General features: G+C 37.1%; 1 protein-coding gene across 9 annotated transcripts in view; it reads right to left on the bottom strand.

The window, feature by feature from the left end:
• The window catches only part of ATP11B (ATPase phospholipid transporting 11B (putative)), a 74,790-nt gene that overhangs the window by 9,206 nt on the left and 40,040 nt on the right, over window positions 1-25,544 (bottom strand). For 4 of the 9 annotated variants that reach the window (XM_040612964.1, XM_040612969.1, XM_040612968.1 and 1 more), the window contains exons 21-30: window positions 23,889-23,991; window positions 22,574-22,719; window positions 21,329-21,388; window positions 20,905-21,032; window positions 19,909-20,047; window positions 17,871-17,894; window positions 16,360-16,425; window positions 15,945-16,048; window positions 15,143-15,308; window positions 3,570-3,703 (exon numbers count right to left, since the gene is read on the bottom strand). In XM_040612964.1, the coding sequence (XP_040468898.1) occupies window positions 3,570-3,703; window positions 15,143-15,308; window positions 15,945-16,048; window positions 16,360-16,425; window positions 17,871-17,894; window positions 19,909-20,047; window positions 20,905-21,032; window positions 21,329-21,388; window positions 22,574-22,719; window positions 23,889-23,991 (1,070 nt within the window). Of the gene's footprint in view, window positions 1-3,569; window positions 3,704-6,732; window positions 6,856-11,139; window positions 11,245-15,142; window positions 15,309-15,944; window positions 16,049-16,359; window positions 16,426-17,870; window positions 17,895-19,908; window positions 20,048-20,904; window positions 21,033-21,328; window positions 21,389-22,573; window positions 22,720-23,888; window positions 23,992-25,544 lie in introns of those variants that run through there. The other 5 variants (XM_040612965.1, XM_040612970.1, XM_040612967.1 and 2 more) reach the window with 3 other exon arrangements.

Consider the following 25,544-nt stretch of genomic DNA (forward strand, 5'->3'; position numbering starts at 1 on the left):
ATCTATTACTTCCATGTAGGCACCTGCAGTTCATTCAAACCTTTGAAAATACACTGGAATTAATCATGCCACCTATGTAACTAACAATTCTACATCTACCTTTCTAGCAAAGTTTACTCAAAGCTACAGCTATTTTCATTACTATGAACTAAAATGACCAGAGGTTTATATGCCAGTTTTACAACTAAGTTTTAATATTGCGCCTCAAGGAAAACCTGCACGTTGCAGGCACAAGCCGAGGTGCTGTGAGTGCTACAGCCCGAGGCCGTCCCCTAACACCTCAGGGCACGCACAGCCCGCCGCGGGAACTGTGTGCTGCTGCTCCCACGCTACCTAAAGCTGTGGGCAGGCAAAACTCACCTACCACCACGAATCTATTTCATCCCTTGCCGTTAAATTTAAGTTAAAACTTAAGGCATCAGGAAAACTACCTAACGGGTTACAGCTTTCGATTCAGACGGGATCTCACGTCTTCTCTCTTAAGGACAAAAAGACGTACTGTTCCGGGCGGAACGTTATTACAGGGCTGTATGCGAAAAGCTGAAAAAATAGAAGGTCGGAAAGCAGGACATCAAAATGTAACAAACCTATCCTCCAAATCTGCCTCTGTCAGAAATCTGCTGTTTCTTTAGAACTTTTACATGCAGTGCCTCGACACCAGTACCACTAACGGGAGATCGGAACAATTCAGTAATGAATCCTACTGTACAAGAAATGTATGTGATCCAGCATTCGTAGTATTTTAGTGACTGACAAGTTGACGGACAATTTAATGGAACAGACAGACAAAAATGCATTTTATCTTACCACACCACACATTTTATATTCTAACTGGTCAATGAAGCTATAGAAAATACTTCTTGAATATAGTTTACAAGCAGCGAATTAAGTATAAGAGACAGTATCCCTGTGGCCCACTACTCCAAGCATTTGTACAACTTTTGATTCATTGCAGTTTCTATCAAAATTTGATACCGCGTTTGATTTCATGTTCAGTTATCATATTTGACAGAATATCAGGAGCACAGAATACAACAGAAGCTAGCTTCAGCAACACTATTTAAAATAGTGCTCTTCATTCCACAGCACTCTCATAGACAACTTATTTATCAACGTTACTTCAACAAAAATAATCTGCAGCTACTTCTTGGTTGAATAAGAAGCTATTTTATACAGCTCAAGTACTCAAAAGACCACCCCTGTTTGGCACTGCACAATCCTCTGAAGATTTAAGTAAAAATCAAAGCAGTTCAAGCTCGTGAATAAAAGGCTAAATAATTTTACAAGCATTTTTAAATCACCAAATGGATTTCTTAACTGTACCTTCAGCATTTCACAACTTGTAACTGCCTCAGGATTTAGTACATTAAAAAATAAACACAGACTTTAATACATATATCTATATAAAAATATATATATAAAACCAGGAAAGCATAGGGGAAAAAATAGTCTTAGTACCTTGACTTTTAGACTTAAGTTTTAAGTGTCTGCTGAGTGGAAGGAACTGAAGTCACTGAAGAAAGCAAGTAAGACTGAGATTTTTTAAAAAAAAGAGAAAAAAAAAAGGAAAAAAAAGGATTTTCTAGTTGTACTGTGCATAAATGTAAGTGAAACTAGAAGATGGTTTCACAGTAGTTTCAACCAGAGACAGAAGCAAAGCCTACAGAACTTCAAGCCCACAGTTTAGCACCATCATAGTTTAGCATGTTCATTAAACACAATGCTGACTTCTGTGTTCTAACAATTCTGAAACTATTCAGCTAGATGGAACTTCATCTGAAAACTACATGAGGTAAGCAGACAAGAAACCTGAGAAAAAGCATTTAATATTCTGTCAAATATGAGTTACTTCAACAAATATTTGTAAGTTCTTAAAAGAAAGAAAAACTGAGTGGAGAAGAGGAAATTGTAAAAATGTAAATGCATTGCAGAAAAATAAACAACAGAATACCTACCTTGTAAGACTACACATTACTAAAGCAAATGTTAACTAAAAATCTGCCCTAATTAGATAACAATAAGAAAAAAAAGTAGCGTGAGAAGTTCTTCATTTGGAAAGCACAGTTTTACAGAGAAGTGGAAAAAAAGCCCAAAAAACTTAAGAGCAACTGCTACCAAAATGTTGATTTTTAGACCAATCAAATGCTCACCTTGTAGATTAAAAATTCTATTAAATTGTTTATTTTATACATCATGCCTGCTTTCTATACAGCAAAAGTTTGAATTAAAAATGTACTTAATCATAACAGTTCATTTTTCATATGGAATGAAACATTTTGCATAATCATACCCTAGATTTGCAGAAACGTTGAATAAATTTCATAAGCAAGCCAGAAGAGAGAAACCGACTGAAACCACAGACACTGTATTCAACACAAGAGTTCAAACCAGAGGTGTACTACATACCAAGGAAATACCTAAAGGCAGAATCAGAACTGACAAAGCTTGTCAGTGAAAATTACCCACACACGATTTTATACCGAATGAATGATACCACCACTTTTAACCAAAAGAGACAAAGTTGTTCAAATACAAAATGAATTTCCTTGAAAAATGTGTGAAGTGCAACTTTTTCAGGTTTGCCTTTTGACTAATGAAGGACCAAGATACCATTCAGGGACTGAGAGATTACGATGTACAAAAGACTTTTTATTTCGACCCCCAAATATTTCCAAGTTCGTTAGCTATCCTTCTTTATCTGGAAATGGGGAGATGGCACACTAGCAGATTTAGTACGAGCTTTTCTTACGGTTATGCTGACGGCAAGAGCAGTATTGCTCCTTAGATGTATTTGTTTACTTTAATGGGATTTTATCCCATTGAAGTTTGTTTCACACGTGGTTTGTGAAGGAAAAAGATTTATTTAGCACATACTCTGGAATGGCACACATGATTTTGACAATACCTTCTAGAACCCAAAAAAACATTTAAAATCCTTAGAACCTGAAGGCTCTGTTCTGTCAATCACTCCGATTTTAGAAATAGATTATAAAAGTTATACTACAAAAATATTTCATCTTCATATCAATCAATGGCTGAAAGATTCAAAGACTCTCCTTCTAATAATGAAGTTATATTTCGGGGGGGAGCGTGAGCCTTTTGTATATCTTCAGGAGTAATGCAAGCTCCAAGGTAAATATTTGGAGGTTGTACATCAAGAGCCAAAGGGAAGTCCTGCGACTTTACAAACAACTCCTGATTCAAGGCAAAGAAATAATCGTAAAGAGGAGAACAAAACCAGCAGCAAGGCTTGATTTTTCCAAAGAGAAGAATGTACAAATCAAGAGAAATTATGATAGATAGAACACAAGAACTTGTAGTAAGCCAAACTAAACACCAGAAATCTTTTGAAAACTGTTTTCCCCCCTCCCCATTCCAAAAGAAAGCAATCAAAAAGAAACAAGAAACTAATTTTTTAGGATGAGAAAAGTACAATAAAGAGTTGCATTTCCTACTTAAATAAGCAAAACCTGCAGCTGGTTTGCTAGACATCTATTGCTGCAGGTTCATCAGGTTCCAGTTTATAGGAGAATCGTCTGCAGCAAAGGCTATTGAGAGAAATGCCACACCTGTTGACCCGGGTTGGACTACATCTTCCCATCAGTCGTTCCAGCATTCTTCTAACAGATGTGCATGCTGTTTCCCCATCTGAGAAGCAGCACATGGAGTCCAAGCAGTTGATACCTGAACCTGCCTCAGTAAGCTGGAAGGAAAAGAAAAAAAAAAAATTAAAATTAGTACTCAGATTTTAGCAATGAGTTGTTATCAGAAAGCACTTAGGAAAAGCAGGTTTTCTAAAAGTTAAGAGTGTTGATTATTTTTCAATTTTATAGAATTACAATGATGAATAACATTACCATTTCCCTTCCTGAAGTCTATCTATACTAAAATCTACCCAATGGTTGAATGCAGCCTTGGTGAGGGTATGGAAAATGTTTAGCACTGTCTCTGCTTAATGTTGGAAATAAACTGGTCAGCAATTCTCTGTCACAGCTATAGTGCATCTGTGGAGCAGCACATCACAGTTTGAGCTGTGACGCCTTGATTAACCTCAGCAAAGGTGTAATTTATACAAGCCGCAGGCCTGTCCTGTTTTAAGGGAAATTATCAAGAGAAAGTTTCAGACCAGGGCAGCTGAATACAGTGCAGCTACCTGACTGTAAATAATAATTTTTCCTCAAGAAATGTAGAGCACAACTTCCTATAATAATTTATGTTATTTCACTACCATAGATACCCTTGGCCTGATAAGGAACAAAAGCACATTCCTGATTTGCAGATATCCTTTCTCTAAATGCAAACAAAGCTGATGTTAGAAAGGTTCAGTCATGTTCATGCCAGCATGAAGAGTAATTCGACATTAGCATAATAAACTTTCTATTGTTCATTCTTTGTAGGTGAGAAAGACCCAGACAAAATGAAAGCAGTAATACACAGGTGTATGGGTTCACGTTACGTGCCATCTATCAGTGCGCTCCCCTTATTTTTGCACACTAGTCAACCACAGCATAACTACAATCTGACTAAAAACTAGTACTGCTGGAAAGAGAACATCCAAAACCGATTTCCATGTCCTTCCCAAAAGGATATAAAAACGTGGAGTGTGGGGATGCTTTTTAATTTAATTTGAAACTTCCCATGAGAGCAACCTTTCAAACAAATGCTGAACACACAGGATAGATTTAAACATCCGTTATCCTCATTTCACTCTTGGACAACAGTGAATGAAGAAATCTGGGAGAAGGCATCTTTGTCTATGATAGGACACAGCTCACTTCAGAGCTTCTCCCAGTTTTTCCCTGTGTGACCAAGACTTTGGTTTCCAATCCCAGTTTCTCTCATGCCACCCACACTTGCCCAACACCACAAGGAAAGCAAAGAAATTCAGTTTCCTATGGGAATGGTTTACTATGAGTGGACACATTCCTTCCTAATCCCCCCACAGGCAACCGGACAGACTACAGCTTCGTAACAGAACAACTCCAATCCCAAAAGAAGAGGCAGCCAACAGAAACAAGAAGTGTTTGGAAATCCAAGAGAACAACCCCAACTGGTAGGAGAAGGGGGGAGCACATGCGCAGAACTGGTGTTTCCATGCGTCTTTTCCTAAGCCTGCCCATTCCTCAGCTCTGTTCTGCATTCCCCATGGTCCCTCCAGATCCTCCCAAGACACTGCTTCGTATGATGCTTACAGTACTTATACCTAGGAGGCCATGAATGAGTACAGGCAGATTGCACACTTCTGACTAACCCGCACTCATCTGGGAGGTCTTTTGGACACAAAATTAACATCTACTAATGACCTGAGGGACAGGAGCAGAAGCATTGCAACTGACAGGTCTAAAAGCGGCTCTGGTTAAAACCAAAACAAACGACACACCTCAACAGCGCTTGAGTCCCTGAACGCCCTAGTTTGATGACCATATGGTCACAACTGTACTGTCACAGGAGACACCAAGATGAGGAACAGCACAATTCGCAGCACTGCAGTACTAGGGAACAGGACCTTCACAGCCACTTCATACTGCGCTCACAGTGTATCAGACAAGAAATGACACAGAGCAGAAGGAATTCCTGTTAGGAGGTCAGAAAGCACACTCCCTGCTGCACATGCAGTGATCTTCACAGTTGCGTTCACAGCCACACAGAACAAACTCTCAACATTCCTACACCTAGGATTTCAAAAGGAGTATTTAGTCCATCCATTTTCTTGAAGCAGACCAAGCAATACCTTTAAAGTTACTGTAAAAGGTCCTATTACAGTGGTTGTATGTGGGATCGCATGGACCAGGGGGATCTGCCGACCCAACAATCTTAGATATTATTCAAAGACGGGTAGGCAGAGGAATCAAGAGTAACCCAAACTGCTTTCCAAGGAATGAACCCTCAGCTCTGGATATTGGAGCACTGGTGTCTCTTCTTCACTAGAATCTCCTTTGTTCTTCTCAAGTTAGATACTCACAAAAAGCTAGGATCATGCTTGAACCACAATTTATGGAAGAGTCAATTATTACCCCTTTAAAAAAAACCAGCAAATGTGGCCTTACATAAGCCTGGAAACAACATTTGTATTTTATCAAACTCATGGTTAAGTGTAAAGTAATACTGGGAGAACGTCAAGGACAACATAAAAATAAATTCAGTTTTATGTGTAGATACATTGTGTATCACTGCCTGGTGAGCATGGATTTTTACATTTATATCCACTACCTGGAAGGAAGGAAGATACTTTTATTATGCTAAAGAGTCCTTTCTCTCACTTTTATCTCTGTGGCAGACAATTACAATCATAGCTTTATATCAAAGTAAAACCTGGCATGGTAAAGCAGTAGAGCATAATGGTCTCTGAAGACCTGCAACAAACCCTCAGGAAACAAAAGGCAGGAGAGACAATGGTTTAAAAAAAATTAATAAATATAGAGAAATATCTGATAGTATTGGTATTTGGGCTGCAAATAAAGTAACACATTTTCAGAAGGTAAGATCTGGATCACAATAAACGTAATACTTTATATGATAATGGCCCATTTCATGTAATAAATCAAAAAGCAACTGAAGTGCAGAATTAAAGAATGATTCAGCTTGATAAGAAAAAATGGAACCCATACATATGATGCAAATTTTCTTGTAGATACCAAAAATATGGGTAATTTTGAGATGACTCCATGACTGTCTATATGATATATATAAATATATGTATACACACACATTAGGGTAGAGTGGGAGTACTACCTAGTGAACGTAAGAACTGTCGGGTAGGCTAGATGGATCTAGCAGTTGCCTATTGTCCTCCCCTCTGTGCCTGCTTTCAGCAAAGTCACATGCTGAGCTGACTGAACCCTTATCTTCTTCCATCTAGAAGGACAGAAAAGCAACAAATCTTATAAAGCACCATGCTTGCATTGCTTTAAAACAATTACCATTTTTAAATGAACCTTCATTTTACAGATCTGTTCTTGAGAGAACAATGCATATTTACAAAGTAAAGAAGCAATTTTTTCAAATTAATCAGTGGATCAAACATGGTTTATCAGTGCACAAGTATCAGAAGCGTTCGGTCTTTTTGCGCACCACAGACTACAAAAGGGGAAAACGATCATGTCAGTTTGCTTGTCCTATTACAGGGTATTCTATATGCCACAAGACAGACATTTCAAGTAAACATTTAATCAGACTGAAATATACAGCTGGGTGGGACTTTGTTAAATAGAAAATGTATTTAATCTTGTACATCAAGTTAAAGAGCACCACAGCATATTCTCCTGAGCCCAGGTCCTAGCTGTCAATGTGTCTGATGCCACAGAGACATTTCAGAAAATATATATGAGATGGTTACTATTCTACATTTAAATTAAAACTTGCTCCCTACTATAAAGCTCACTTTCTTTAACCCTTAATATACCGTATGCCAAAACCCCAAACAATTTGATTTAGAAATTAAAAAAAAAAAAAAAAAAAAAAAAGAGAGAGAATGTTGGCATCTAACAACTTCACTGGCAGTTACGTTTTCAAGTTATCTACTTTTTGTACTCTTCACCTCTTTGAATCAAATAAACCCACAACTGCCAAATTGTTTTGTTATTTCAAAGCCATTAAGGCAAAAGTATCTTCAGGTAAGTAAGTACGTGCACTTTTGTGACAGAACATAAATATGAAATACTCTATTCTCCTCTCATTTATTCCCTCTTCCTGCAATAGATTCTACGGATTAGCTATGCTAATGCAATATACAAACCTGTAAAGGAAGAAATTTCCCTTGTTCAAGGTTTAGTATATTAGGATGTTCTGGTATACTTCACTAGTGTGAACGCATGTTTGCACTTGACTAATCTTTTTGGAAATTATATGTTAATTACAGAAAACATATGCTGTAAAAGGAACAGAAACCTGTCTGTTCTCAGCTTCTACACAGCTGGTCTGGATCAGCTATGAAAGCTCTTAGGAGGGGAATTCTATGAAACAGTAACTACAGGAAAAAATTCGGACAAGTAACGAAGGCCGTAAAGCCAGGACCAGGAGTCTGGAGTTCTGGAGCTAAAGAAAGCAGATCTGTTCAGAGATGAAGGGAAAACAAGGCAACAACAGTCCTACGGGCCTGCAGATGGGGAAAGCACGGGGTCTGGGCTGTGCTATGGCAAATGCTACAGTATGAGAGTCCCAGATATAATGTTATGCACTGGCAGCCTTCCCTGTAAATAAAAACTTGTGTTTTACATTTCCCTAGTATTATGTACAGTCGTAACACACTGTCCAAGGGTAACACCTCTATAAACAGTTAATCCCATCAGTTAGTAGAATTAAAACATCTATCTGAGCAACACTTCTCACACATGTTTTGTGACAGCTCCTATAAAGCACAGAGACACATATACATACATACACACACAAAACTTTGTTTACAAAGAAAAAACTGAAGTGAGATACAATGGGGCCGAGATACAATGGGGCCCAGTTAGTACCCTAAAATGCACATTTCACATGTTCCAAGAACAGGAGAGATGGCTACAGAGGGAAGTAGTAGTATTCAGTCAGTCCCCAGATAAGCATAAAGCCTGCACCTGACCTCTGCTGCCTGATTCCTCATCATCCCAAGTTACAAAAGTGACAGTAAAGTTCAGAGGTGAGAGTTTAACAGGCACACACAAGACTGCATTTCTGACCTAAAGGAACGACACGGACACTTAAAAGACCCACCTCAAAACTCTTAACTATATATCACAAACGTACTTTATATAAACTTGAACATTTTTTGCACCCTGTGAAGCCTATAGACATAACAATTTATTGTAACATCATACTTGCCTTTTAATTCACATTCACAAAGGTATTTTTTTGTATATCAACAGAACGGTAAGCACATTTGCAACACGAGACATAACTCGGTTTAACCTGGTGATACACTTCTTTTAAGGGTTTTAATATATATTTAATAAACTACAAAAAACTGCCAGCGTTGTTCATCAATCCACGTGCATTCTGCAGTCACAAGGGACGCAGCTACTGGGTGGGCATGTACAAAAGAGGCGTGACAGAATTAGCTGCTTCCACCTACTTTCACCATGCAGCTCTTTTGTTTCATGTTCTTAAGAGTTCTCCCTTGCTTTCTCTGCTCTATGCTTTTGCAGAACAGCTGCCCTGACCACCACAGAAACTAACCCATGGTCTTCACTCCAAATTCCTTGTTATTTAGTATAGTGAAGTGAGTAGTTTCCATCTGCAAACTTATTTTCCTTTTTATTATTTTAGGTAAGCATCCATAGGATAGCTTCCCAACTTTGTTCAAATGAAGAACTAGAGAAACCAAAGTCCTTGTTTCTTTCTTGTTGCACTTTACAACTTCAACTGCACAGTGTAAGGCACTCCGTGCTTTTATTTCAGGTACCTTACTATTAGATATTCAAGCGTAAAAGTTCTGACATACAAGAGAATTGGATTTGCATAATCATTTGTTACTCAGACAAAATAACTTTCCCATTTTTCCAACCCTTTCCCTAAGTGTAATATGAAGAAAATCCCCTCAAAGTTAGCAAGTGTTCTCCTGGTTTTAGTATTTTAGTAACTACAGCGCTACATTCCTAGACAGCTTTATTCTTCTTTCACCCTCCAGTTGCATAACCCTTAAAATGTGTTCAGTTTTGGAAAGTTTAACGGAATCTTTTGTAATGAAATCTTTGGTGTAGATATCATGCACCATGTAATTCACTTTAATAATGCAGTGAGAAAACAGAGATTTACTGGAAACGTATTTATCCAGAGTTTTAAAAATGTAACTTATTTACATGGCACGGATAAACCAAGAATTTTAAAAGCTAACTTGTACAAGCTTTTGCACAGGAAACTCTGCAATGTTGCTAAGTTTACTAAAATTCAAGAGGTATATTGCAGTTTGCCTGTTTTTAAGCTAGTAAGCACTGAATTTAAAAACCAAACAAACCAAAATCGCCCCACCGCTACCTCCCTGGGATGCTTGGAAATCTAAGATGGTTATGTTTCACACTGGGACAACTAACAGCTAAACATAACAGCCATTTCAAGTTTTTGCCTTGCAAAGGCATAGCATGCTCCCAGAGGAAATACAAAGCTTTTTCTCCACCCACTCCTCTCTTAAAAGGACTTGTATCATCCATTTCAATTAACCACTTAACTTTCTGCTAATAGTTGACAATGTCAGCTTCCTGTCTCCCACTTTTCCTCAGTTAAACAAACAGCAATTAAGCCCCCAAAATACAGTTAGTTGGTTCTGCTAGCACCTATTTGCATGTATTTAAACAACAGTCACCTAAAAAAAGATATTTGAAAGTAATCAGGTCATTGCATTAAATTCTTGTTACAAAATACAGCAATAGATAACGGTGGGATAAAACATCAAACAGGTTGAGACATCACTGATGCATAAGAATGTTTTCGTCTTACAAAAGAGAATCAGCATTTGAAAGGATTTCACGTACTGAATTTAACGCATTTGAAGAGTTTCAGAATCATAATGGTTCACCTATCACAGACACATGTATGCTTTGCTTTTTTTTTTGAACAATTTTCTAGGACTTTGTAGCCAAATGCCTTTAGGAATATGTAACTATACACATTGAAAACAAACAACACTCAGTTTATAGATGCACAGAACAAACACAAAAAGCCTTAGCCGCACAACTGTATGTACAACCCAAACTTAAAAGCATTTTCTGCGCTTTCAACACATGTGAAAGCAAATTAAAATGGGCAAACAACTTGCAAGAAATCGCTGCCTGAAAGACATGGACCTTCCTGTCACAGCCTCATGGAGCTGAAATTATCCAACATGCAAACAGCACTGTTATTTTGATCATAAAGAAATGAAAAGCATTATAATCATGCTAGAAACTGTGATTATTTAACAATGGATGCAAGAAGAGCTAAATCTGTATTCTGAAAGTTGAGCATCATGCTAGGGATGTTTTTTTCCTAAAAAAAAGCACGTCCAATACATGCTACTTAGGAGAAGCATTTGGCTAAAAAACACAGAGCAAAGCCAAGAAATAACCAAACTGAATATATCTGCACTAGAGGTATTGCCCTCTCAACCCACTAACATTCATGCCTCTTCCCATCTCTCTCAGCACTGGTTAGTTCACCTTCAGCATGCATAAGAGTTGATGAGGAACTGTCCCTCCTACTCTACCTAATTTTGCTCAGCTGATTCCTTGCCCTGGACAATGGCTGCAGTGCGATGAACTCGTCACTTAAAGCAACTCTGTTGGAGTACATCTACAATTGGACAGAGAAGGGATGGAACATACATGTCAGTAAGTAGCAGCAGTAATTTTCTAAGAGAAAGACACAGGACAAGACATTGTTATTTAAGTGGAATACACACCATATACAGAACACAATCCTGGTACCTTCAGGGCAGCTCCTGGGATCATCACGGCCAGCTACTGTTTGGTAGGACCATTCTTACGTGTACCTTAACTTTCACACTGAGAAAAGAGGCCTACACACTTTTACATCTATGCTTCACCAGTCATCTTTATTCAGTATTACCTTCTCCCCTCAATAGTGCTGTTTTACCCCAAAATATTTTTTTTACCCAAAAATTTACATTTTGATTCAGATTACATTACTGTCCACTTCCTTCCATATGATTCTGTAACAGGCCTGAAGTCAGAAATGACCCAGAAGCTACTGCAGGGCAACGAACCTAAGTCAAACACAACAGAATGCATTTTCTTCAAGGCCAGCAAAAAAAATCTTGGAACACACACACGCAAATTACACACATACACCTTAAGTGCATTAAGAAAGGTAAAGTTAAGCAAATTCATCCCTTTATAAGACTCAACTCATACTTGTCTGTCAAATTTTTCATATACTGACTTCCCAAAATGGAACAGAGGGGTTTTTTAAGTTGTTGTGACACAACAATATTTATATTTTAAAGTTTATTAGCAGAATTTCTTAAGTGTTTCTCTCTCATACCAGTTAAATTTCTTTGCTATCTCACGAATAACTTAGCTACATGTAACATCTAACTGAGAGACAGATTGAATGTTGATGCTATAACCTTACACCGAATAAGAGATATAAACTCAAGTTCCTTATATACTGAGTGAGGTAGAAGCCTACACATACAATGAATTCAGAGCACTAAGTTGGGCTACTTGCACAACTTGTGTGCTCTTAAGTTTCTGAAAAATTAAAACAATACAAGCAAACATTTTCAGTTGAGAAACCTGTGTTTTGCCCACTGCTCCTGGGAATATTTCAGAATTTAAATGATGGTGGACAGAAACAAACAACCTAACTAACTCTGATTTAAAAATCACTGACCGGTTCACGTAACAATTTATCTTGACTTGATAAAAACTTGGTAACTGTAAACTAAGGTTTTTCTTCCCTCCAATAGGCAAATACTCTAATTTAGTCCTACAATTAAAAATAATTTAAAAGATTCATTATACAGAGGGTGTACCTACACTACAAGAAACGCATTTAGAAGGGCACATACAAAGTTTCACTCTTTCAATGACTTCCACAGAAAATTCCTTAGCATTTAGGACAAAGACATTCTCCAAACTCATTCTATCTGAAATTCAGAGTCCTTGCTCTGCTTTGAAACTGAAAGAAAAATATTTACTATAATTTTTTTAAACAAATCTAATGAGATATAATAATGAAAGAAGCATTCTGTTACTTCTTGACAATGAATGTGGCAAGCTGGTCATCTGTTCATCTTCACTTATGTCTACTTTCTCAATCCAAGAGCAGCCGATGAAATTCATTGGAGCTGATTATCCCATTAAGAGTAAGAGTGGGAAAATCTCAACAGATTGAACCTCAAGAAAAGGAACAAAAGGGAGCTTTCTTTTTGCAAGTACATTTTTAACTATGATTTCACGACCAGACACAGAGAAACCACTGAATGGCTGCCGAAGCCTTTCTAGTCAAATCTGATTTTAGATACCTCGCCTTCGCAGTATCAGCAACTAAGTGTTTTCAGAAAAAAAGTGTTTTAGTAAACAAACCCTAATGCTGACACTGTCAAATGGTAAAGTATAATGGGAATAAGCGGGGCAGGGGGGCAGCTGACTAACAGATGCACAAAGCAAAAATCCCATGGCTATGAATCCAGCTACAGCCACAGGAAGTTGTTAAAGACATTCATCAAGATTCCTTCTTAAAAATAACAAGTCCAACTGTGTCCTTGAGGACACAACCATAACGGAAGCAAACTGAACACTGAAATTCTTTAAAATCGATTCAGAAAAGAAGAGAATGCAACAAGAAGCATACAGATTAAGCTAGGGAAAAATTATGCAGGCTTTTTTGTTTTTAATTCAAGCACTTTGGGAACATGAGAAACCTCAAAAACCATACCAATACACTGTGCCAAACAGAAACAGCTGATGTACAGGATGTACAGGAAGGAAGGAAAAGGGAACAGTTCAATAAATATTGCCACTAGTCTTTGAAGGAAAAACAAAAAAAGTATCATTGCCTAACTCTTCCTAAATCAAGACTCTTTAATCCCAAAAGTGCACTAACATTCAATCAAGAGGCTTATCAGGTCTAGTTGAACAGTCTTCTGAAAGCCGTAGTTATTTACCTTGGCTTTTAGCTACTAAATTCCAAGACCAGAAAAAGCAGCTAATATTCCAGTTTTGAGAAAGGACTAATGGGGTATTTTGGCTAGCAATAGGTTTGTTGGCATGTTGATCCTAGCCAAATTACGAGAATGATTCACATGGATTTGTAACACACAAATTAGAAGGGTAGTGTAATTTCAGTAAATCAACATGCACTTACATCAAAGTAATTCCAAGCCTAGATGCTGAAGGTAACAGTACTGATGTAATGTAGTTAAGAGTTCTGTATGGCACATTGCTCAGTGTAATTTGGATTTCGCAACTGGGACACCACAAAATCATTATGGCACACAAATGCACTCAAACCTGCTAACAGGTGGCAGAACATAAATGCATACCGGGTATCTTTGTCAACTGGATTCTTAAATCACTTTCACTTTTTCTTGGCCCTATGCTACTTGACCTCTCATCAATGAACTGGAAGAAACCAACATAATCACTTGCAGATGAGAAAAAGATGCAGAAGATAAGAAGTTATGAACATACACTATTTTGTTAACTGAATACAGCTGGGGGATTCATTATTTCCATACTTGGTAATGATGAATGCTGTGCTGGAATACTGTGTTCACTGGTGAAATCCAAAATTCAAGATGAGATTGAGGAATGGTGAAGATTATAGGAGAAACACAAGAATGATCAAAAGACTGGAAAATAACCTTTTTGACAAGAGATGCAAGTCCACTCTACTTATCAGTAGAAAATTAACTTGATCACAAACCGTGACTAAAACAAACACCTGTTAATAGAAGGCTTTTCAGTTTAGCAAAAAAAGTATAAAAAGATAAAATGCTGAAAAATGAAACCAGAGACAGTAGCTATTAGAACAGTTGGGTGACTGTTGGATGACTTCTTCATAACTGTCACTAAAAAGAAGAAAACACTCCAACATAGATGAGACATTTACGTAAAAGACAGCCTAATTTCAACAGAGTGATTTCAAGGAGTTTTTGTAGCCTGTGTCAGGCAAAAGGGAGATTCTGTTATCACAGCATATCTTTAGACCTCTTCTATGAATTTACGACAATGCCACATGGATCATTACCTTTAATTACATAATCAACAATCAAATACATAGCATATGATATAATCAAGAAATACTAATTAAGACAAGTCCTACTAGTTTTAAAAATTGTTTTCATCCCATTTTAAGAAATATTCAGTGTCAATTAGTTGAAGACAGAGCTTCTAATACCTAGACAAAAGTGAGAACGTTACCATCTTTAAAGCAGTACAAAAATGCGTAGTATGATATTCTCATACCATTGCAAGCTGAGATGCAAAAGACTGAGTGACCCCCTTATCAGTTAAATATAATTTCCTTGTAAAATGGTGTCCTCATTTTTGTAATTTTAAATTAACAATTACGTTTTGAAATGAGAACACTTCTACGCATTAAACATGACAACAATGAAAGAGGATAATTAAATACCACAGGAAAGTATTTAGTTTACAAGACAGATTTCAGAAAAATCGTTCCTTAAACTATTATCAGGTTGGATACAAAAGCATAACTTTACCTGAGCTTTTTCAGTACTTGTTGGTTGTAGATGTCTGTACAGCACTTTCTTCACAACATCAATAAACAAACAAGCAACTACTATGAGGATTATGGCAAACCAAGCAGAACCACTTGACAACAGTTGAACAAACACAAAGTACATGTCCTGGGTATGTAAAAATGGCCTGAAAAATTAAAAGAAGTGGCAATTACTAAAAGGAACTTCTAGAAACAAAAGTACAGCACAGGCAGGCTCAAGTGTATCTTACTTTACATCACGCAGCAAGTCTCTTAGGATGCAGTTACAACTGCATGGTGTGCATGAAGTAGTCTGGCAATGTGTTGGACCTGACCCACGAAGAAACTCTGGGGAAGTAGGGTACCAATCTTTGGAGGGAAATGTTCTGTTTTAGTTTTAAATTGTGTTGCAGGAAATCAATCACTATCCTGTCCCTCCAAGGCCCCTTTGAATCACTTTATTGATGCAAACCCCAGCACCTTCATTTCTGTTGCAAACATTTACCTATTATATAGCATCTTAGGGAACACATCTACTTTTTAGAAGCAAAAATGCCTTTATAGTCACAGGCTGTCAGAGACAAGTAATGCCTGGCTTTGAGCACAGGACAGCTTAGTAGCATTGCTCAAAATTTCTAAAAGAACCACCAAAAGCAAGCAGCCGCTCTATGTTTAAAAATTTATTTTCCAACACCTGTCACAAAATTCAGAGGAAGACTGTAGAACATAGTACTTCAGTGTGTTTTCATAGCTTCATCTATCATATGTGCTATAGAAGGGGGGGGGGGGAGGAAATCACTTACCAGATAATTCCCCCATAAAACAAGGAGAATATGAAATAAAATACAATGGATCCCCAAGTAACAAAATGGTTTATCCATGTCCAGAAGTGAGTTTCTAGTGCCATCTAAAACAAAGATATCTTCAATGAACTTCCTTTTTCCCCCCACTTCACGGAGACTTATAAATACCAGTCTGAACATACTTAAGAACTTCCATTAATTAATTCCAAGAATTAAGTACTAAATATTGTTGTAACACCCAAAAACTACAACGAAAAACTTTAACCACCATTGAAACCAAACACAAAAATCACTTACCTGGAATCCTCAAGAATCAATTACTTCTATACACCTTTTGAATCAATTTTAAATTATTGCTCTATTTCATATTTGCCTATATATCCAAACACAGAGAGTAGTAAGTTTAACATCATACCTTCATCGTAACAGTTATAACCATAACGGTGAAGACCAAAGTACCAAATGTCCAGTTTCCAAACATCTAAGAAAATGGTTCAGCAAAGATCATGGAAGGAAAAAAAGAAATACCAGTTAAGAGCATTCACGGTAAGTTAGATTCTTCTCAGGTCAGCTACACTAATGAAACAAGTCTGTGGACATAAGCTTGTGACAACTAATATCATGAAAAAGCAAGTAGGATAGAACACAAACTACTAGAAAAAAAAATAGAGCTTATAAGAGCAAAATTCACAACCCACAAGTCATCTTTCTTCCTTCTTGGTTCAGAACATATCACCACAAAGGCTACATGAATACGAAGAAAGTCCAAAACAGTAACATGAAATGATACGAAAATGAAGATACCCATTTGATCAGTTAACTATACCCCGCCAACAGAACACAAGTTCTGGGTGGAAGGTATTCATTAACGTAAGTGCAGAGCACTTTGAGTTTGAACATTTCCAGATCATTTTTAACATGCAGCATCACCTGAAAGTTCACTTTTTACCCCAAGCACAATTTTAAAATTCAAAAATAATGGCGCCATTGTATTTTTTTCAAAGAAAATTCTAACGAAGACACTTTGTTTCAAGGCTAATACAAACAAAATCAAGCTTCAGTTCTAAAACACTGTATCCGTCAGTTTTGTATTCTCTTGCCTATGTAAATTAAACTATCAAAACTCTGAACAAGTTCTACAACAATAAAATCTCAGCTCTGACAACCAAGCAGGGATGCTGAGTTTGTCATCTATCTACACACATGCTACTCAGACGCTGCCATTCTACAACAGGTCCAACTGCTCTGCTCCTGTAAGCAGTCTGGGTGCTGTAACTGAAGACGCTGCTGTTTCACAGTTACTTTTGCCACTGACATACTGAACAATGATCAAACCCTCAACTCCTTATTTACTGGTAGCAAACTAAGCAAGCAAGGAGAAAGGTACCACATGCAGACAGGCAATCAAAGTCATCCTAGAGTTGATTTGTTAGTACAGCACAGAGGCATGGAACTGGGATTCGCACAGTTGTAGTCCTTGTTACAGAGCTCTGACAAAAAAAATCCCAACAGCCTGATGACTGATCTCACAACTGCTTTACTCATCTTTACACAGGGTACAAAACTGAGGCAGCCATAAGCCTGGCTTTACTGATAATTTCAAGCATCTTTGCTATAACATGTCTTCTGAAGCCTTCTATTTACTTTTCACATGGACAGCAAAGTTTGACAAAGCAACGTGCTTGCTGTTAACTGCTCCAATAATAATCCTGAAGTAAAATTAGACTACTGCTCCTGAGTGACCCGTGAAAGAAAGTGTCTTTGCTAACACTGTTCTCAATGGCCACAGAGTTAGAATGCAACACACAAATGGATTCTTGCCACCATTATATTTTTGAACACATATACACTGTGGATGCTGCATCTTCTAATCCTGTGAAGTAACAGATACAATATTTTGTATCTCCTCCTCTTCTAAACTCTTACCATTTGCCTGTTAGGTTTCAATATCTGACGACATGCACAGCATGAAAAAGGGGGGAGAAAAAAGAACTAAAAGATCAAGTTGTTGCACAATGTGTTGAGGTAAACCTGACAAGCCACCAGCATTAACAGATTATTTACAATCTCTTCTGTTCTGCTTTGCTCCAAACTGAGAACTTGGAATGAAAATGTGAGGTCTTGCACTAACACTACCCTGTATCACACATTCGTACAAAGTGATCACTTCTTGAGGACTTCTTATAAAAAAGCACTCAGCAATACACAAGTTTTTCTTGTCCTTAACTTTGGCTTTTTCAGGCACACATTAGATTTGCAATATACTTTATGCACAGCAGGTATTTCACTGCAACACACAGTTTACCAGTTCCAATAACCATCTTTCAGCAAGCACATGAGAGAGAAAGAGTAACTCCAAATAAACACTAAGACTTTTTTTTTTTAAGTCACCATCACAGAAAGCATGAGAAGTCAAAGGGCATCTGAAAGATTTACTTCTAGTATGCTCATTCATAAAGTATATTTTTAAAAAATCTTGAGGTTAATTTATACAAGAAACCAGTAAAAGAACTTTCTCCACCAAGTCTAAATCAGCACAGTGGTCTTGATTTATAGAATATAATCTGTTCCCCAAACTAAACATCTACCACTAAATACAATGAAAAGCCTGTTCCTGCCTTGTGGACATTTACTAAGCAATTCTGAAGTGAGGTGTTTTGACAACTAAGACAGATGCAGAGAAAATGCACTGGATTCGTAGTGTAAAATTACTTCATTAGAAGAGCACCAAAGATCCTTTACCAATTTACAAGAACTTCAAAGTCACATAGCTTGTAACAAGTAACAAGAGAGGGCACACACATACCTCAGTTGTAAGAGACATTTTAGTCTCCAGCATAACTACGTTAATGATCTTATCAAACATCTCATTATGAAATGGGTACTGCCGCTAGCTGCACCACTCCCCCTTTACTGCTCCTTTCCCTTCAGGGATGCCACCCACCACCAGTTCACATGCTTTCTGATTTTAGTCACTCAAGACAATTCTGGCCACTGTCTGTACATCATTATATGGAAATCCTTTTTTTGGCTAAACTTCTTGAGCTCATGCCCATTCCCTATCAACCGGGTGACCACTGTGAATACGTGATGCTATTTTTGTAGCTTGTGCCATAACTTGCAACTCTACCAAGCCCTACACGAAAATCAGCAAGCACTTCGTATCAGTAGTAGGAACGGCATAATGAGAGAAGCAAATGTGTTTTGGTATCACTACCCATAATAGTTTTATGAGGAAAAAAATCAGTATCTGATTACTCTAAATTGGGTTAACTGACTCAGGAAAAAAATGAGAAAGTGGGCTTCTAATGGTTTCATCCAACCTTTATAGAGTTTTTTGTGTATGATTTTTCCTGTGAACTTCAATTTCTCTAAAACAGAAAGTGTCAAATTAGTATTTGATGATTTCATTAAGTTACTGTCCTTAAAACATGCACTGAATAAAAGTTAAAGCAGCTTGCACCACTTACTCTTTAAAATTTCTGAGTAATTGAAATAATACATCTTCAGAAGAAGCTTTAAGACTTTTGGCAACTTTCAGATTTAAGCCTAACTTTCTAACATGCTAAAGAGAAGCCACCGTTCAACACTGCAATTAAGTCCAACTCATTTTGAGTTCTAAATGAATGAATATAAATTCTCATTTACTGAAGTTATGATGTACGATTTTGACAACACCAGTACACAAAATAAAACAAAGTTGAAGACAACCATAATACATTTATTTTCTTGAAAGATATGTTCTTCATGGACATACACTTTCTGACAACGTCTTACAGCTTTCCACACTAAGAAATGTTACTGTTGATAGCGCACATGAATATTTTCAAAGCATCTTTGGTAATTAAGTAGTTCACAAAAGTAAAAAATATTACATTTTTCTGAGACAAGAGGATGTTAAAAAAAAAAAGAAAAGAAGTATCAGCAAAAATATAGTGACAGACTAATTCTTATGCTATTGTACCTGGCCATTTCCCAGCAGAGAAGTGTCTTCTCCCATTAGAAGATACGAGCCATAAAAGAAAACAAATGCATGAAAGAAGCCCAAGATGGTCCAGTAAAGAAATGGTTTAAACCCCAGATGGGCATTTTTACTGATGTCTCTGGAGAAATAAAAGAGATTTTGGATTTTACATAGTCTTTATATAACCCATCAGCTATTCACATTGCATGACAGCTACTGCTTTGAATAAATGTAGCTTTCAACTGCACCAAGAAACATTTAATGAACGCTGATATATGAAAAAAATACATAAATCATGGGCAAAAAAAGAACTCTGAGCTCTCATGATTTGCCTCTGCTTTACGAAGGGATCACCAGTGGCAAGGTTCTCCTTAATGGGTCAAATTCAGAATGTCACTAACTAGAACTCTTCTCCCTAGAGGTGGAGTTGCAAGAGGAAGAAAAAGCCACATCTTACGATACTTGCCCCTTGCTTTGCTTGAAAGACCTTTAGGAAATGAGAAGCATCTAAGAGACATCTCTTTTTTACAAAAATACGTACTTTTTTTCTCCATAAAGCAGTATGCAGTGCAATACGCTACCACTGGGAGGACCATCTACTTCTACAGTAAATCACTTCCCCTCTTTGTAAAGCATTTTTTGTGGTGATTCCCCTAATCACAGTGTTCTAGTTTTTCATTTGTGTGTCTGACTGATCTTCTCTCCTCCTACATGTAATGGAGGAAAAGGCTGCCAATCATATAAGCTGGCCAAGTGCTCAGTTCTCTTCCAGTCTTAACATGACTGACATAAAAAGATGCTTCTCTTATAATACTTAGTACTAACTTTTAGGATGAAAACTATGTAGCTGCAGTTCTTCAAGATAATTACTAAAAACTGCTGAAGTTACAGATCAAAATACTGTACGAACGCATAATAGCAAGTTCAGACTTCTGCATACGCCACTGTTCTTCTAAATTATGTGCTACTATGACAACACATTGAAGATATACATACCGATAGAGCACAGGTTTACTCTGTAATACATGCGGATGCACATGCTGTTCAAAAAGACTGTATATGAGAACAGGCAAGGAAGTGAAACAAATATTGTACAAAGTCAGGTATACACTGTCATAGAGCGTCTGAAAATAGAAAAAAATTATTTTCAGTCTTGTAAAGAAAAAAGTTGTTTATTAAAATTTATAAGCACACTAATAGTAGCAACAGATCATTAATTATGTGAATTTACTAGTTAGAAAAAAAGCTATAATCACATAACCATCGAGCAACATCAAGCTATCAAATTCGGAAAATAAAGCTGGATATTTATTAAGTGTAAAATCTGTGCTGTTCCTGTGTAGTTCTTTCCCATTTTTTTAGTTATTTACTCCGAGTTTTTCATACACATCTACCAAGACAGAAGGCATCCAATACTTACTTGTTGTGAAAACAAACAGAAGAACTGATATAAAAATTGTGGTGTAATAAAGCACACATTCTGAAAAATGAAAAGTGAACGAAACAGTTAATCCTCAGTACAGGCCTCACAACCCTAAAAGAAACTGTTAACTCTTACAAGCTGGTATAAATACACAGGGAGAGAATAAAGCATTTCAGCATTTTACTTGGCAAAATGAAGCATTATGCTCTGCTCAAGGGCGTATTTTGTTCATGCTTTGGGACAACAAACTGGAAAAAATATAAACTTAAATGTGCTTAACAAAGACATCTCATTATGGGAGTACAAGCAGTATTAAAGGAGGAGAAAATCCATCCATTTCCCCCTCATTTTCTTTTTAAGAATTTCTTTGCAAAATAGTTTCCACACTTCACTGAAGAAAGCCTGTGCCCTGCACACACGAACTTTTTGCATGGGAGCAGACAAAACAGAAACCAAAACCTAACACCATGCTGTTATCTTTAAATGAAAGCAAACAACAAAAGAAGTGGTTTCATGGCCACTGCTAGAATCTCTGAATTTCATTTAAGATAGTGAATTCTGTATTCTTATCAAAACTGATGATCAAGGAAAAAAAAAGAAAAAAAGGAGTGGCATGCCCCCACTGCTCTCTCTAGCATCCTGCTTAAGCTCACCCTTGCTGCTCCCTGCCCACAGCTCCCAGGCAGGTACCCAGAGATAACTCAGTCCCTGGTGCTTAATTTCCTTGCAGCTTCCACCTGAGGATTTCTTAAGTCAAGGCTGGGACTGTTAAGTTTTCTTAAGGTGAGCCTGCTAGCAAAGAGCACGCTCTCTCCCTACACACTTTCTGTATGCCCTTCCCTCCCTCAGCTATCTCCTGTGCTCCTCTTCCTTTAAGAAAGATGAATGGATTTGGTTCATATTAAATTAATCAAAAAAACCCGTGATACTTATACATCTTGCTAAAGAAACTCTTTAATTTCAAGGTAGTAATACTGCTTTCATAGAGCAAACATGTCTGTCTCTCAGCCTCCAGAAACTCAGTGTGGTATTTAAAAACTACTTCTAGGTGGAAGTACTAAACAATTTCACAGTTAAACTACAGCATTTGGTTGTGAAACATTACAAAAAAGCCTAGAAAACATGTTTGAACAAAGATATTTAACCTGTTCCCAACAAAAATCTTACATCTGAAATAAATTTCATGCTGGGAAAAGATTACACATTTTTCCATTAACTTACTGGCACTCTTTGAAGACTTACCTTATAAAAAAAGTACTGTACAAGGGTTGCTATTCTAATATAGTAAAAGTGCCCATGAACAAAAAGCAACTTGGAGAGGAATTTAAACCGTGCTATTGCATAGTCACTGTTTCTTACAGCTTGTCTTCCTTCCTTACCCATGATTCCTGTAATATTTAGGAAAGAAAATAGAAAACAGATTAAACCTTATAAAAATTAAGGTTTAAAATACCCAACAACATACACCTGAAGCTACTCTTCTGCACTTCAAGGTTATAAAGACTTCAGCATCTTTCAGTTCCAAAAGGAGGCATTATTCCTGACACTTACAACTAAGGGAACTGCTCATTTGATGCTGATTCAATTAAAAAAAAATATATTCCTAAACCAAGCAAAAACATTAGCAATCCAACATCAGTTATAAATTTACTTAGTATGTTTTACTTAAAAGAGGTTTTTCTTAAGAGTACTTTCTGGGAATAATATATGACCTATACTCAGCAGCAGAATAAAAGAAATGCTGTTCTTACAACAGTAGTTTACTGAATCTGACGGGCTGACAATGCTTGTCACTCGTCACAGCTGAGCACAAATTTATTTCTAAAAACTATTATTATGATTAGCCTAAGCATACACAGAGAACACAAAACGGTCTTTTACAGAAGAAAAGTGGCCCAGGATTCCTGAAAACCAGACACTTTGTGTTGTTTTTTTGGGTGGGTTGGTTGTTTTTTTTTTTTTGGTGTGTTTTGTTTTGTACTCAGTTACATAACACAGCAGAAATAAGTCTGAAGAAGGTCCTAGCCAGATAACAAAAAACGGTATAAACAAAGAAAACAACCAAGCTTAGCTGAGAATAACAGTCTCTCGCGAGACATAATGAAAGCCTTCTCCTCAAAGACAAACTAGACACAAATAGCGTTTCTACAGTGATACAGATATGGTACAAACAGAGGCAGTTTAGTACAGAGAAAGTTTTAAACGTCAAGTTAGTTTACACAAGAACTTAGAATCTGACAGTGCCTATAGTTAAGATTACCACTTCCAATACCCTAAGCAGAGTACTTCTGACATTCTAGTTACAGAGAATCTTTGCTGTTCTTAAGGCAGCATTTAAACAGGATCTCCGATTCTTTGCAGACTACACAACAAACTTAAGACATCTGAAAGCAAACAGCCTTAAATTTTAAATTTCGCTAAAAGTCTGCTACAACAGATGACTCTGATAAACACCCTGTCATTCACAAGTCCAAAAACATTAGAACTTCATCTGTTTTAATATCTACTAAAATTTCCATCTTATTTGCCTTTGTCTCTTCTGACAAAAGAAAGTTACCTATGCCAACATGTGCTTCTTGTATCATGCTCACATCATTAGCACCATCACCAATTGCTAATGTTATAGGTTTCTCTGGAGACGTTTTTAACAGTCGCACTACCTGCAGGAGAAAAAAAAAAGGGCAGAATTTTTTCAGATTAGACAGATAGCCCACCTACAAATCATGCCACTAATTCCCAAGTATCTTAGTACCTACCTGTAAATATAATTAATTAGTTTTATGAATGTGCACGCTTGTGTAAAAAACTTTTTTTGCACATCACACGCACAAATGCATTGCTCCTTTACAAAAGCTGCTTGCTTTGGGGCACAAGCCCTATTTAAACATTATGCCTGCCTTATTTTGCTATTCTTACTTAGATGTTCTTACAACTCTTAATTTGGTGCTTCATCTTACAAAAGAGACAAGTAAAAGTTGGAACTGAAAATTTACTTAGGGAGCAATCTAGATTTAAAGTCCTTTAGCAGACATGCCCAGATTCTTCACATTTTCAATTAATAGAACTGATCAGTGTAAAAGAGGAATCTGAAGAAAACCCAATGTATTAGCTCAAAGATCAATACACGCTGTTATTATGGAAAATTGTTTCCTTTTAAAGCGACTTCATTATCACCAATGGGTATTCTCATTTGGAAAAGTCAAAAAAGATAAGCCAGAAAGAGGAAAAAAATTGTTCACATACAAGGCTCTACAATCCTCAAACAAGCAATGATATCCTGCTCTATGCAGAAAGGGAATGGATCTTTAATGTAAATGCCAACAATATTCTAAACAGAAAGAAGTTAGCTGAGGCTTTTGGTTAATGAGAATTAGTAATTTATTAACCTTGCAGAGAGCTCAAACTAAAGGTAAAGGCTTCACTAACTCAGTCATGAACGGGTTGCAAAGGTAAAAGGTGTGAATGCAGATCCAGAAGGCTTTCTAAAACCAAAGCATTCAACTATGAAAAAACACTGCATTTTCCCCCTGAAGGTCCAGAAAACCCCAAGTGGAAATATCAGCAGAGCAAAAACTGCATGATGTAAGCAGACACAAACAACTGTATTCAAATAATTGAGTTCTAACTGGCAGTGTCGGTACATTGATTCACAGGAGCGGTAACTCGCTTCCCACAAGGAACACAACAGTGACTGAATACAGTCTACAGTTCAGAGAAATCCACCCGATTGTGGGAAAACATTCCCTAATTGCAGGTATTAATATTCAAGTTTAAAGGTTCCCCATTCCTAAGGGGTAATTATTTCAAGTACATTTAGCATTAGATCTTAGTAAGCGGCCTTAAAGAGCCAGCAAGGCTGCAGTATGTCACCCAGATCAGTCCTCGTGAGATAACCGAAGACTGTGGTAATACAGCCAAACATCTACGCAAAAAGGTCAAGACAAATTCTCTGGCAAATTTTAACAGCAGCAATCAGCAGCAGCTCTGAATGACTGACTTGAAAGATGTTTAAAAAGGTTTCCGAGCCGTAAAATATACATAAATAAGCAGTGAGACTTCTAGCCATGTATTAACTAAAGTTAAAAGAAAATATTCAGGAAATACTAAGCTGAGTTCCAGTTAACCTTAAAGTAAATCTTAAAAAAGGGTACCTGCAGCAAAAAATCAAATGCAAGGCTAAACTGCCATACACTTCCCTCCCACGTTATACAGC

Source organism: Falco naumanni, chromosome 13, assembly GCF_017639655.2.
Source record: "Falco naumanni isolate bFalNau1 chromosome 13, bFalNau1.pat, whole genome shotgun sequence".
Classification (NCBI taxonomy): domain Eukaryota; kingdom Metazoa; phylum Chordata; class Aves; order Falconiformes; family Falconidae; genus Falco; species Falco naumanni.